Here is a 14,814-nt window from a genome sequence, read left to right on the forward strand (position 1 = left end):
CCGTGACAAACATTTCGAATTATCCATTTATTATATTATACTCATAAAGTACTATAAAAGTTCTATACATGAATCGGCGGGAGTTAATTTCTCTCGGTGTCCTCTAGGGGCCGCTGTCCAGACGCGTACTACTCGTTGACTCTCATGTGCTCGGTTGAGTTTGGCCAATCAAATGGTGTTTTCACACACGGAAAGACCCTTCACGTTTGTAGAAGATGGCGACTGCTGAACCGGTGAGTCAATATAAGTGCTCTTATAAACATTACAAACTACCACTGGTGTCATCACAATAATGTTAAATATGTGTTTCATTTTGTTCAGGGATTTTATAGAAGCTATTCTGAATCTCTATGTTGCTGTGGAGTGATATCTCTCACAGCTCATGTGTCTGACTGTCGCACATATGCGTTTGAAGGATATTGTGCAAAAGTGTTAAATATATTGTTCTTATCTGAAGAGGATGGCTGGGAGCATATTCGAGTTTTTCATTTAAAGTTGAACATGTTTGTTTAATCGTATCTGTTCCTGTAATCTAGACTCATGTTTTGCTGATGTGTCACTGAAAATAATATGGGTGTTTGTTTTTACTCTTTGTATGGACACGTCGTTTACTGTCGCTCAAAATCAGTGATTTGATCTTTTGACAAGAAAAGTATGCACGGATATCAGTGGAACTGTTAGATGATTAGTTTGGTCAAATGTTAATAAAGTTTTGGAGAGGTTAGTGATAAAACCTTGTCGAATTTTACAGTTTGGTTGCAAGGTTATGTTGTTCTTTCTAAACATGCATATTTGTCACTGTAAAAAATTAAATGATACCAGACAGCCTTTGGTGAACTTTTGTGTACATTTTCAGAAAGAGCAACTTTCATTAGGATCCATAAGTTCCTGCCCAAGTTTTGATATGTCCATCATTCTTCCAGTAACCGTGTCATAAGGAACTTAAATATATATTTCAAGTATTTTCTTTGAGTATGCAGCAAGATTTTAAAAAGATGCCTAGGGTTTTGCCAGGTTTGCAGTCTGAAGAACCAAAACGGTGGCATCAATTTTTTTTTTATTATTATTATTATTTATAGTTTTTATATAGTTTTGGGGATAGGTATCGGAATAAGCAAATTTAGCTCATTTAAAATTATCATTAGTAGAAGAATACCACCTTGAAGTAATAAATGCACCTTTTTTATTAACTGCCCTGAGGCAAAAAATAAAATTTTCTCAAACACAGTGGGACCTCAGCAAACTTCCAAGATGACTTCCAATGATTTCAAACATGACAAAACACTATGTAATAATATGAGGGTGCCTCATTTTAAAAGTGTGATTTCTAGACTTGGAAAAGTAAATTAATTCTAATAACTCCATGTGTGGTATACTGAATATATATATATATTTTTTCTAGTTAACCCTAAGCTTATAAATATCACGTTGAGTAGAAATTATGGGTAAAAAATCCTACATTTTAAAAATATCAGATAACAAACAGCTGCAAAAGTCCAATGAATAATGTTGCAGACAGTGGCATTGGAGTCCAAAGGGTCAAGAACAACTTATCTTTAAAAAAAAAAAAAAAATTTTTTGAAACATTCAGCTAGAAAACTTTAAATTGAAAATAATGGAACTATAATAAATTGTTCTGTTCTTTCCCTGTAGGAAACTTCAACAAATCCAACAAATTCAGAAGAAGAAAAAAATGACGAAAATAAACAAGAGATAGTGAGTCTTGAAGATTATATTAAACATCCTCTGCAGAACAGGTAAAAAGCCACCAAGGCCACAAACATTTCATGTGTGTTTGTGTGTTTCCCTAAGTATCTGAAAAAGTTATCAAGGGTCGTTTTCTTTTGGCAGATGGGCTCTTTGGTTCTTTAAAAATGACAAAAGTAAAACATGGCAAGCTAATCTCCGTCTCATCTCAAAGTTTGACACGGTGGAAGACTTCTGGGCGTAAGTAATAATGAGACAATTGAAACAACACAGACAGCATGATAGATTCACCAACCACTGATTAAATAAACAGACTGTGAGTTGTAAGCAACACTGTTTTGATGTTCTTTCCCAGGTTATACAATCACATTCAATTATCAAGTAACTTAATGTCAGGATGTGACTATTCCCTCTTCAAGGTAAACCACAATTTGGCATTACTACAACATTATGCAAATAATTTAGAATTAATCCAAATTTATCCGTGTGCTCTCTTCGGAGCAGGATGGCATTGAGCCCATGTGGGAAGATGAGAGAAACAAGCAGGGCGGCCGCTGGCTGATCACCCTGTCCAAACAGCAGCGCAGAGCTGACCTGGACCGCTTCTGGTTGGAGACGGTAAGTCTATACTCTCTCCAGTTGGTTTAACTGCATTAGCTCTGTTTGTGGATCATAAAGGCTTGGATGTTCTCTCTCTCTCAATTCTGGTTTTGTTTTTCAGCTTTTGTGCCTTGTGGGAGAAGCGTTTGATGACCACAGTGATGATGTCTGTGGTGCTGTCGTCAACATCCGAACAAAGGGAGACAAAATAGCGATATGGACGACAGACTACGAGAACAAAGATGCTGTTGTACACATAGGGTAAAAATCATTCAGTCCACTTAAACCCTTCAAGCTCGTGTTCATCTGCCCAACATCCACATCTCAAAACCTATGCATAGAAGCAAGTCCCAGCACTACATTATTTTTCTTTCCCGATAATCTGTAATGCTTGGATGTACGTATATCACAATACTGAAGAAAGGATATGCCACTACTTCCGTTTCTGTGTGACTTTAATTTTCGCTTTCTTTTCATTTGTGGTTATGTGGTAGAACACTAGGTAGATTATTGCCAACTGCAAAGGTGGCACGGAAGTGTTTCTGAAGTGGCATTTATTTACCCAGACTGTTTAATGCTGCTCAGAGGTGGAATACATGCATTTACACAGTAATTACAACTTTATAGGTTGATACTAGGAGCTGAGATGGGTATGCGCAGGCATAATTTATTCTGGCTATTATGCGGCATTGTGCCTTAACACTGAATTTTTGGCAGGCACATAGCAGCCTTAACCCTGAACCTAATGTTACTTCTTGAATATATCTGTAAATTTGCATTTATTTGTCTATTCGCAGGCGTGTGTATAAGGAAAGATTAGGTGTGCCTCCAAAAGTCATCATTGGATTCCAGTCACATGCGGACACAGCCACCAAAAGTGGTTCCACCACCAAAAATAAGTTTGTTGTTTAAGGAGCCTTTTAAACAGTGAGTATTTTTGATGGTTCCTTTCAAATTCACATTGGTATTAAATATCCTCTCTTAAACTATTCATGCTATAATTTCATTTCAGATGCTGCAACGACAGTCTGAAACTTTATCGAATTCAAATCTTCATCAGGAGAGACAGACGAAAAGCAAACTGACCTGGGATCTGACCTTTCACAGGATGCTGTGGGGGAAACACTAGGAAATTAAAGGCCTTCAGATTTGTAGATGGAAGGGTTTAATCAGAGGAATATTATATTTACAAAACTGTACAGTGTATAAAAACAGAGCCACATTCTTTTTTTTAAATGTCAGCGTACTATTAACTAGTCTTTTGCTGGTGGGGATGGGAAGTGTATTCCATTCAATTTATGAATGTTTTTCTTTCATATTCTGTTTGCCTTTTTATGTTGAGTTGCAGTTACTAAATCTTAAGTGTAATTTATTTATTTTTTACTTACACATTTACACTTCTGTTTTGGATTTAGTGTTTAAGTGATCTGGACAGGAAACTGATCATGATAATTCTAATTACTCTATTCAAATAATTCTTGTATTGCAGCTTGAGAATGTCAAAGGTTGATTCTGTTCAAAGACTGTTGTATAAGTGTGTATTTTTGCAGTCTTGTTTTACATTCCTCATGCAAAATGTTCAAGGCAGTATTGATAACTGATCTCTAGTTCTTACATTTTCCTGAGGGGTTTCATTTAGTAGCCTGAATTTGTAACAGAAAAATAATAGAAGCCCTTTCTTGAACATGGGTGCTTATGAAAACTGAATGTAAATAAAATGTACAGTGCATTGTCTATACCAATGCATTTGTTGATGACAAATAATCCTCTCTGAGATTCTTGAGATGTGGGAAACATTTTCTCATTCCAGTAGAAGCTTATAACCCATGTAGCTAAATTAGCTTCCCTTTGCTCATTGCTCAGTTTTATATCCTTTTGTTAATCATCTATGATGAAAAAGTCATCATTTTGCAAGAACAATATTTAAGTGTACTGTGTATATCTTTATGACAGCTATACAACTTGAAAATCTATAAGTAATTAATTTAGTATTGGAAATCGTCAGCAAAACTACTTTAATGCTGTGTTTATTAAAGAATACCAGAGTATTCACACTGTGCTGTACATTAACACCAGATTGTATATTAGATTTAAATGGCTTAGAAAGAAATATGATTTGTATTGTTCTTGACCAGAAAAAATACTCAATGCAATTGAAAAAATCAAAACAAAAACAGTCCTGTGCCACTTAAAGTTTGAGATCTTTACTCTTTCAATTGTTCTTGAGGCCAATTTCTGAAAACAGCTTGATCTGGATTGCCTACAGACTGGGTTGGATCTTCCTCCACACGCTCAAGATGATGATCCAAAGTACTCTCAGATAACACGGAAGGTGTCCTGCTCCGGGCATGTCTGGGTCCGTCCTCCTGAAAATGCGACAGGCCTTTGGTATGATAACTAGGACTGGGGCTGGCAGAGGACAGGGTTCTCTGGCTCCCATTTAGGTAACTACCATAGTTCACAGAGTCCTTTGAGTCCTGCCGTGAGTAGAAGGAGTTGAATTGCGAGCCCTGGTAGTTGTACGCTCTCCAACCTGGCCGTCTCCTGCGGTGACATCTGCATTTCAGGATGCGGATGAAAGCTAGCTTGAACTCCCGGCTGTAGCAGGGATAGATGATGGGATTCAGGCAGCTGTTGAAGTAACCAAGCCAGAAAATGATTTTGAAGACAGTTTCAGGAGGCCGCAGGCTGACATTGAACGCGACTGCAAAGAGAGAGATCACATTGGTGGGGTTGAGTTTCATACACCACTATTGTGACAGAAGTTTTCTAAATTATTCAGATTATAAATTAGATTTACATTGTACTTTTATTAAAAAAGTTATATGAATTTGAATATTACACCATCTCCAGAGAAAATGTAAGTTTTGACGTGTATTCCTGAGAATACTTTAGGAAGGTTACATTTTCTGGGTCCTGAACAAACCCCTGCTGGCACAGTTCGTGATTGTTTGTGATTGTGCCTCCTGCCGATGCAACTGGTCTTTCTTTTAAAGCTCTGTCATTTGTTTTAGGATCCAGCAGGTGGCAGCAATGCTTTCCTATCAAATTTTCTGCTTGTTGTAATTTTGGTGTGAAAACTATGAAACAAAAAATCTATTGAATGCCAGATGTGCAAGTCAACATAAAAACAAACATTTAAATGAACAAAAAGTTTATCTAAAGAAATGTTTATATATATACAGTTGGGCAAAAAAGTATTTAGTCAGCCACCAATTGTGCAAGTTCTTCCACTTAAAAAGATGAGAGAGGCCTGTAACTTTCATTATAGGTACACTTCAACTATGAGAGACAGAATGGGGGGAAAGAATCCAGGAAATCACATTGTAGGATTTTTAATGAATTAATTGTTAAATTCCTCTGTAAAATAAGTATTTGGTCACCTACAAACAAGCAAGATTTCTGGCTCTCACAGACCTGTAACTTCTTCTTTAAGAGGCTCCTCTGTCCTCCACTCATTACCTGTATTAATGGCACCTGTTTGAACTCATCATCAGTATAAAAGACCCCTGTCCACAACCTCAAACAGTCACACTCCAAACTCCACCATGGCCAAGACCAAAGAGCTGTCGAAGGGCACCAGAAACAAAATTGTAGACCTGCACCAGGCTGGGAAGACTGAATCTGCAATAGGCAAGCAGCTTGGTGTGAAGAAATCAACTGTGGGAGCAATTATTAGAAAAGGGAAGACATACAAGACCACTGATAAGCTCCCTCAATCTGGGGCTCCACACAAGATCTCCCCTCGTGGGGTCAAAATGATCACAAGAACGGTGAGCAAAAATCCCAGAACCACATGGGGGGACCTAGTGAATGACCTGCAGAGAGCTGGGACCAAAGTAACAAAGGCTACCATCAGTAACACACTACGCCGCCAGGGACTCAAATCCTGCAGTGCCAGACGTGTCCCCCTGCTTAAGCCAGTACATGTCCAGGCCCGTCTGAAGTTTGCTAGAGAGCATTTGGATGATCCAGAAGAGGATTGGGAGAATGTCATATGGTCAGATGAAACCAAAATAGAACTTTTTGGTAAAAACTCAACTCGTTGTGTTTGGAGGAGAAAGAATGCTGAGTTGCATCCAAAGAACACCATACCTACTGTGAAGCATGGGGGTGGAAACATCATGCTTTGGGGCTGTTTTTCTGCAAAGGGACCAGGACGACTGATCCGTGTAAAGGAAAGAATGAATGGGGCCATGTATCATGAGACTTTGAGTGAAAACCTCCTTCCATCAGCAAGGGCATTGAAGATGAAACGTGGCTGGGTCTTTCAGCATGACAATGATCCCAAACACACCGCCCGGGCAACGAAGGAGTGGCTTCGTAAGAAACATTTCAAGGTCCTGGAGTGGCCTAGCCAGTCTCCAGATCTCAACCCCATAGAAAATCTTTGGAGGGAGTTGAAAGTCTGTGTTGCCCAGCGACAGCCCCAAAACATCACTGCTCTAGAGGAGATCTGCATGGAGGAATGGGCCAAAATACCAGCAACAGTGTGTGAAAACCTTGTGAAGACTTACAGAAAACGTTTGACCTCTGTCATTGCCAACAAAGGGTATATAACAAAGTATTGAGATGAACTTTTGTTATTGACCAAATACTTATCTTTCCACCATAATTTACAAATAAATCCTTTAAAAATCAGACAATGTGATTTCCTGGATTCTTTCCCCCCCATTCTGTCTCTCATAGTTGAAGTGTACCTATGATGAAAATTACAGGTCTCTCTTATCTTTTTAAGTGGGAGAACTTGCACAATTGGTGGCTGACTAAATACTTTTTTGCCCAACTGTATGTATATATATTGAGGAATTGGCAATAAAAAGTGAATTTGAATCTAAATCCAAAGTGTTTAATTCCTATGGAATAACACTATACTCATAATAATAAAGTTAATAATTACCAGTGAACTCTTGAAATAGTACAGATAAGTTTTGTTTACTCTTTGATGGGAACTTAGAAGAAATGGCATGTGATGCATAAGACACTGGTTAAACATGCTTTTAGGACGGATCTACAGTATGTCAGTTAAGATAACAGTTCATTGTACATCCATACAGTGTTCTTTATGAATTGTTTTAAAATACTTTATGCTGTTTATTGAATTATATAATTAAATGATTATTTTAAAACAATTCATAATGATTTGGGGCATATATAACAAAGAACAAAATGTTCTGAAATAACCTTTCGAAATATTTGATTTTGTATTTTAAGGGATATTCTTCTAAATTTGAGAAAGCAAAATATATATATATATATATATATATCATGTAGCTTATGGGAAAAAAAGAAGGTTGACTTAGGTTAGGCTATATAGATTAAGTGATTCAAATAGTGGAATGACTAAATTTCAGTTGCATTTTGTTTGCAGTATTATTTAAGTTTTTTGAGAACTGGTGCGAAGGCTGGAAACAATCTTAAAAAAAAAAAATATTATATATATATATATATATATATATATATATATATATATAATGTTAGATTGTCTCCAGCCTATATAGCCTAACCTAAGTCTACCTTCTTCTTTCCCATAAGCTACATGAAAGTCCAGAAATAACCTGTTGAGTTTAGCATGCAAGTTTTTATATAATAAGCAAGATAATATACATCATCATTTGGCCATTTAACATGCCACAATTAGGCCTTTTGCACAGTTGATATGTGAATGTTTGAAAGCCTTAATAAAGTAGATATCTACTGAAGCAGTTGGGAATCAGTAACCTGAATATGAAATGATTCTTCTATTTATTGTATAAACAACATTTAGAAAGATTTCTAGAAAAAAGTTCCTTTACCCCCTTTTTCATAAAATTTCAGTGGTAGAGCTGTGGACGTGTGCCATTAATTTCTTTAGACTGAGATCTAGACCCTGGTGTATAAAGCGGAGGCACCTCAATGCTGCAGCCCTAGAGCATTGACCTACTGCATTCAAAGTACCATGGGAACCATGAGACTTGGCTGAAAAAAACTAAATCATGAATGAAGGCCAATAGAGTGTATAAGTGACAATGATCTATTAGAAGCCTGTAACAGTTCAAAAGAAGTCGTGAATAAACCTTAAATAGGCATTAATAAATGTTAGCAACGTCACAGTAGCTCACTCACTTAAATAGTAAATAGTCTCATTATTCTGATTATTGCTCTTATCAAATAACCTTTCTACTATGTAACTGTTTTAAAATGATAGGATTATAAGAGGAAGCAAACAAGTTTGAGATATACTGTCCACAACCTTGTATCCTGTTTTTCCAACTTGTATGCAGTCAAGTGGTTCACTGGGGTTTCTTCTATTGTCTAGTATGACAGGTTTGGAAAAATATAAACAATTTATGTAACATAACTTATAAACCTTGTTAGCATGCGTATCTCATGTATTCGTTTCCTCAGCAATGAGTCAAAATTATGAGCAGGTTCGTCTTAAGCTGTATTGCCAGATAGTTACATTATCTATTACATACACATTATAGCTACATTATTTATTACATTAAAAAATGATTATTATTATTATCGTTATATTACTATAGCTGTTTTCTTTCATTATATTTATGGATGCTTATTTTTGCCATGTGATTAAAAAGAGAAGGAAAAAAAGTCAGAATTGCGAGATGTGCAAGTGCGAGATATAAACTTGCTGTTCTGAAGAGAATAATGAGATAAAAAGTTGCAATCAGGTTTTTTTTTTCTGTGGTGGAAATAAAATTTAATTGCACGTGTAAATTTTGCAAGATAAAAAGTTTGAATTCTAAATTTCTCTCTCTCTCGCTCTTGTTTTTGTTTTTTTGGGGTCAGAATTCTGAATTTACATCTCAGAATTGTGTGAAAAAAGTTTGAATTGTGAAGTAAAAAAAAAAAAAAATCAGTTACATTTTGGAAATGGGCTCCCATAATAAAGAAAGCTAGTGGCGAATTACTTAAAAGACATAGCACAATCTAGCACAGGAAATTGCTTGCCTCCGACAGTGATTAATTATGCAGTTTAGTGGTTATTATGGCTTCCTGAACAATTATGGAACTCATCAAGTAAATAAGTATGAAATATTGATTTGAGTTGAATAATAAGTTTCAAAGTTTTAAAGAGTTACCATGTAAGCACAAACTGACATTGTCTAAACAAACGTGTTCATTTAAAACATTGTAATGATATATTTATGTAAATATGACCTCTGTAGCTACAATAATTCAGTGCTATATAATTCACTACTGTTTTCCACTTACGTTTTTGTTCTCTAAAGAAAGCCACAGTTGCCTAATTATGTAGCAGGCCAGCTGAACTTCCAAGCACCCTGCCCTGCTGAGATAACCCTGTCTGGGACAGGAATGACTACTATGTTAATTCATTAATAATAACCTGCCTTTGAGTCTGAATGGCTGCGGTCCAGGGCCTCGTTCTCATACTCCCTGCTGAGACAGAACGGCGGATACGGCAGACCCCACACTGGGAGCCCCATGAGAGGGAGGAGGAAATAAAGTGCAAAAAGATTTATTTTGTCTTAACCCCTACTCTGCGGTCTTCCCACTGACCACAAATGTCCAGCTGCAGAAGCCTTACGGGATAAATCACTTGCATGTTATCTGGGTGTATAGCGACTCAGGTTAGTTGAATAAAAGAACATAACACAGAATGCATACTTTCACTGTAATTTAAGTATGTTTTCCTATCTTAAACAATTATAATATATTATAATATACTTTTTTTGTATATCATTATTATTATTAACTTTATATATGTTGGGACGGGAAAGTTCTAATTGTTCTGTATTTTTGTTGTTCCTGTGAATAGTATAGCAAATACTATTAATAGTATATATAAATACTACTAATAATATATATATTATTATATATACATATTATAATGATTCATTATTTGTTGAGCAATAAATTACAAAGTAACAAATATTGTCATGTCACCAGGATGTATAATGGCAAACAAAATGAAGGACAATGTCATTATGAATTTGGAATGTCAGTATTTTAACTAAAAATTATTATTATTACTACTAAGCTGAAATAATATACCAATAACCTAAATTGGTATAAGCAGGTCTCCAAGCCTGGTCTAATTGATCTGTTGGCTGGTTTTAAAGGTGTTTTGGGCATTTTCCTACTATAGTGAGATTGGAATACCATATCAGACTGGCGGAATGATTTATGTGTTTGTTATAGAAATATTTGTGTATGTGGGCTTCAAAAAGATTTTATAAACACAAAAGTATATCTAATAGGCCTAAATGTTGTTACATGTTATAATTTCTGTTTCATATTGTTTTCCTGCTGAAAGAAGGAAAGCAGGTTTTTAGATGATCATGCTTTTGTTGTTGACCATTGTTGTTGTTGTTTTTTTATTATTTATTTATTTTTATTTTTTTGCTGATATGCTATTAACTGCAGCTTCTCGTTGTGTAACAACATGAAAGGGAGAGGGGGTACAAATTGTGCAACTGTGTACAAGAAAGACCTACCAATTGGTAAAGTGAGGAAGAATGGCAACCAGCACAACGTAAACATGCCAACCACTACCCCTAAGGTCTTAGCTGCTTTCTTTTGCCTGGAGAACTTCAGAAGTTTGATCGTCAGAGAATTCTTCGCCTGATGCGCGCGACCTTTGGCTGCTGCGCCGGAGTCCTCGTGCATCTGCGTACCCCTATGAATCCTCAACGTTATTTCGCCTGAATTCATAGTTTCCGTCTTCACACCAGCTTCCAGATTCTTAGTTGTTCGTTTAGCCACCACATAAACACGACAGTACATGACTAGAATAACAATTAAGGGAATATAGAAGGAGCCGAGCGATGAGAAGAGCGCGTAAAAGGGTTCCTCGGTTATTACGCACACCGTGTCGTCCGATGACGGAGGCTCCTTCCATCCTAGCAGTGGACCGATGGAGATGACCAAAGACAGGACCCATACCCCCAGCATGGCCAGCAAAGCTCTGCGTCCCGTCACGATGTTGGGGTATTGCAAAGGATGGCTCACTCCGATATAACGGTCAATGGAGATTACGCACAGACTCATGATGGATGCGGTGCAACATAACACATCGACCGCTGCCCAAACATCACAGAAAGTCCTCCCGAACACCCAGTAACCCAATATTTCCAATGTGGCTGATACGGGTAGCACGGTTGTGCCGAGGAGCAAGTCGGCAATAGCGAGATTAACGATGAAATAGTTTGTTGGAGATCGCAGGTGCCTATTGCACACCACTGACAGTATCACCAAGATGTTTCCAGCCACCGCAAAGATGATGAAAGTCCCCAAAGCCAAGGCGAGCGGGACGGCACAGGACAGGTGGAGAGGCTGGAGTTCTGTGCCATTTAACTCAGAAGAGTTTGACAACTTCGCTGACCCCTTGTACGCATTCAAAGCACCGCTTCCCCAAAACTGTGTGACTTCATCTTCATTTTGTTGGCTCATTTTGGCGAAAAATATTCTCCATTGCTAACACGTTGGTTGGCTGCTTAGGTCTGATGCACTCATGTAAAGTTGGCTGCTTATTCTGATGCACTCATGTAAAGTGAAAACAAGTCTCTGTCTCAGGGGTAAGGCGTTAATACCGCCCATCCCTGCTTCAGTCCAAACTCTGAGTAAATGAGGATTTTTTTTTCCTGTTCTTTTTTTAAAAAAAAGCCAACGCAATACACTATAGGGAGGCTGGAGAGTTTGGAAATGTATTAAACTTTTAAATAATATTTCCATATTTTTCTGCTACAAACTGAAGTGTGGTGTAAACAACTTTCACTCAAGAGACTGCAAGTAGATTTCACAATTACAAAGAAACATAAAAATAATATTGAAATAAACATGACATTTTGAAGAAGGGAAACTTAAACATTATTTTTAATAGTAGTATAAAAGTAAATAACTGGGAAAGAAATATAGAAATACATACAAAATGGGCTAACAACAGACAGAAAATGATTTTTAAAATCGTATATTTAGACTTTTTTAATATTAATCATTCTGAAGCGTGTCAGTTAACATAGTTAAAAATTTGCTCTCCAAAAAGGCTCTTCTTCCAAAGTCATTGGAGATTATCTACTACAAGAACCTGTTTTTAATGTTAAATCTAGATCTGAAATATATGGCCATGTGGTTATAGCCTACTACTTTCTTTTTTCAACTTTTTTAAGCCATCAAGGAAAATTCAAGTGTACAAGAACGTTTTGTGAAGCATGCAGTAAACTAGTGTGACATCACAGGTTGTTTTCTGTATAAAAGCTTTATACTTTACACTTGATCCCAGACAAAACCACATAACCATGCGACTTTTGTTGCACAATTTTGTCTCACGCAAAGCCTTTATTATCTCCTGTGGAGTCTGAAGATGAGCTCATTGGGTTGGAGACATGAGGTTTTAATCTCAAATTATGCCAAGAATAAAGAGCTTTTTTCTGGTTCTTGCTATAACATATTTTTTAGATCATAAAACTTGATTTGGCAGTTTTTTTTTCTTCTTTCATTTACAACATCTTATGTTGCATTTACCTCATAGATGTTATCAGCTCATGCATGTATACGTGAACTGAACCCACATCCTTGTTGTTGCTAGGATCATGTTGTAAAGACACTCACACTAATTTCTTAATATACCTTAATAATTTTGCTGACAAAATGTTTACATGGGTTTAAAGAAAGGTGCATTAAATATTAAAAGTACAACCTAATAATTAATTAAAAACCAAAATGACTTTGGGTTTTGTTTTTTGTTTTTGTAGATTTGATTACATGATTTGTATTTTATGGTATAAATTATTTTCTACTTTAATTGGCCTAGTTTTATATTGTTTTATATTGAGAAATAGTTTGGTTTGGGCTTTCTCACTGAAAGAAAAGTGTTACCAGTAGAGTTACTTTGGTGGAAAGAAAGAAATAGAAAATATGTGAGATCGTATGCAGTATAATAATGTAGTCATGTTTCTGATTTTGTTTCTCTGGCATGAACTAAATCATTTCAATGTTAACAAATTGTCATCCTTTCATGTCTGTGTTGTTAGATCTATAAAATTAGCTCTTCATTGAGAATAAATGCTGTAACAGGTGATAATCTGCTTCTTCTAGTCTTTTTTTGTTTTGTTTTTAAATCTAGCTCTTGGGAATGAGATAGGTCAGAGATTAATAAAACATTGAGCGCTTTCTTTAATACAGATTAATCCTAGTTGGAGGTGTATCCAGTGTAGAATCTTCTTTGACAGAGCAATATAGCATATAACATTTAATATTTGGCATGAGGAATTGTCCATGTGCAAAGTAGCTTCTGTGTCCTTTTTCTGAGAACATATTTAGATATTTCTGGTTGTCCATGCACCTGGAAGGCGTTTTGTTTGGCAAGGGAACATTGCAACACACTGACCTCCCTGGTTATTAATCAAACCCATGGCATCTACTGGTGCCCCAAAATAAGAACTCAAATCCATCCACTTAAAATCAGTTTACGATGCCTTGAGATAACTCTGAAAATAATCTTTTTTTCTAAACATTGCTCACATAACATAGTCTTATATAGAGTTCAGGTGGTATTGAGTGGCTTTAAATGGAAATAGACTGACTGACTTAAAAGCCTGGGGGAGAACGAAAGCTCGCACATTATAAACTTCTCTGCAGGAGACAGTCGATCAAACCATAGTGGTTCATGGACTCTTGAAGTGATAGTTTATACAAAGGGAAAATTCTGTCCCTATTTACTCACCGTTATGTCATATGATTTTTCCTTGGGAGACAAATTTTTTTTTTTCCTTTTTTAGTCACCGCTCATATTGAACAATGGTGGTAAAACTAGGAGAAATTATATATATATATATATATATATACACACACACACACACAAGCATCACAATTTTCAAAATAGGGTTATTTGATATAAAAGAATGTTCTGTGTTCTTTCATAGAACAGATCAAATACATCTTCATCATGAGTTAGAGTAAACTATGTGATTGCTTGTCAGCTATATTTGACTTCAGTAGTCTGGTTTTGAAATATGTAAGCATGTCAAGCTTAAGCATAGATGAGAGAAGTGAGTTGTTGTTTTTTGCTGACGCTCGGGACTTTTTGATACGCAAATCATCAGACTGTGAGAACTATGTATGCATCACCTTCTCTACGGCACGGGGAAAGTACCCGAGGTGAGAAAGGGGATGTGCCACTACTTCTGGATCATGATATAGGCTTAAATGCCTTATCAAATGGAGATTAGACATTTCCCATGAGGTATAGTTTACTATACATACGATATTTAAAATAATTTTTCTGATCTTCTTGATCTTGATGAATGATTTAGGACCCGGTCCGTTCTGGTTAATTAGCATTTGAGTATTTAATCCACGTCAGGAACTTTTATGTCTCAGAGGTTCATTTTTATTAAACCCAAATAACAAATTTCAACCTTAAACCTGTCATGGGGACTTTTCACCATGCCTTCATAATTTATTTTGGCTTCTTTTCAAATGCCATTTTTGTATGAATTTTATTGTTCTAACCTTATTAATATAATATTAAATATATTAGAATAA

At 36.2% G+C, this 14,814-nt stretch overlaps 2 protein-coding genes across 3 annotated transcripts; one reads left to right on the forward strand and one right to left on the reverse strand.

Moving 5' to 3' along the window:
- The first annotated feature begins 156 nt into the window (after positions 1 to 156).
- Positions 157 to 4,463, forward strand: LOC306883543 (eukaryotic translation initiation factor 4E-1A-like). Of its 2 annotated transcripts, none has more exons than XM_079438860.1 (8): positions 157 to 233; positions 1,654 to 1,757; positions 1,852 to 1,947; positions 2,063 to 2,126; positions 2,212 to 2,325; positions 2,429 to 2,568; positions 3,105 to 3,234; positions 3,320 to 4,463. In XM_079438860.1, the coding sequence occupies exons 1-7, from the start codon at positions 216 to 218 to the stop codon at positions 3,217 to 3,219; spliced, it is 651 nt and encodes a 216-aa protein (XP_079294986.1). In that variant the 5' UTR covers positions 157 to 215; the 3' UTR covers positions 3,220 to 3,234; positions 3,320 to 4,463. The 2 variants fall into 2 exon arrangements, with proteins under 2 accessions (XP_079294986.1, XP_079294985.1); XM_079438859.1 differs by having other exon boundaries at positions 1,825 to 1,947; positions 3,320 to 4,065.
- Positions 4,434 to 11,823, reverse strand: LOC306883542 (alpha-1A adrenergic receptor-like). The gene is made up of 2 exons (XM_079438858.1): positions 10,767 to 11,823; positions 4,434 to 5,011 (listed from the first exon to the last, which is right to left on the reverse strand). The coding sequence occupies exons 1-2, from the start codon at positions 11,719 to 11,721 to the stop codon at positions 4,512 to 4,514; spliced, it is 1,455 nt and encodes a 484-aa protein (XP_079294984.1). The 5' UTR covers positions 11,722 to 11,823; the 3' UTR covers positions 4,434 to 4,511.
- Positions 11,824 to 14,814: the final 2,991 nt, after the last annotated feature.

The sequence above is a fragment of the Barbus barbus genome (assembly GCF_936440315.1).
Source record: "Barbus barbus genome assembly, chromosome: 17".
Taxonomy (NCBI): domain Eukaryota; kingdom Metazoa; phylum Chordata; class Actinopteri; order Cypriniformes; family Cyprinidae; genus Barbus; species Barbus barbus.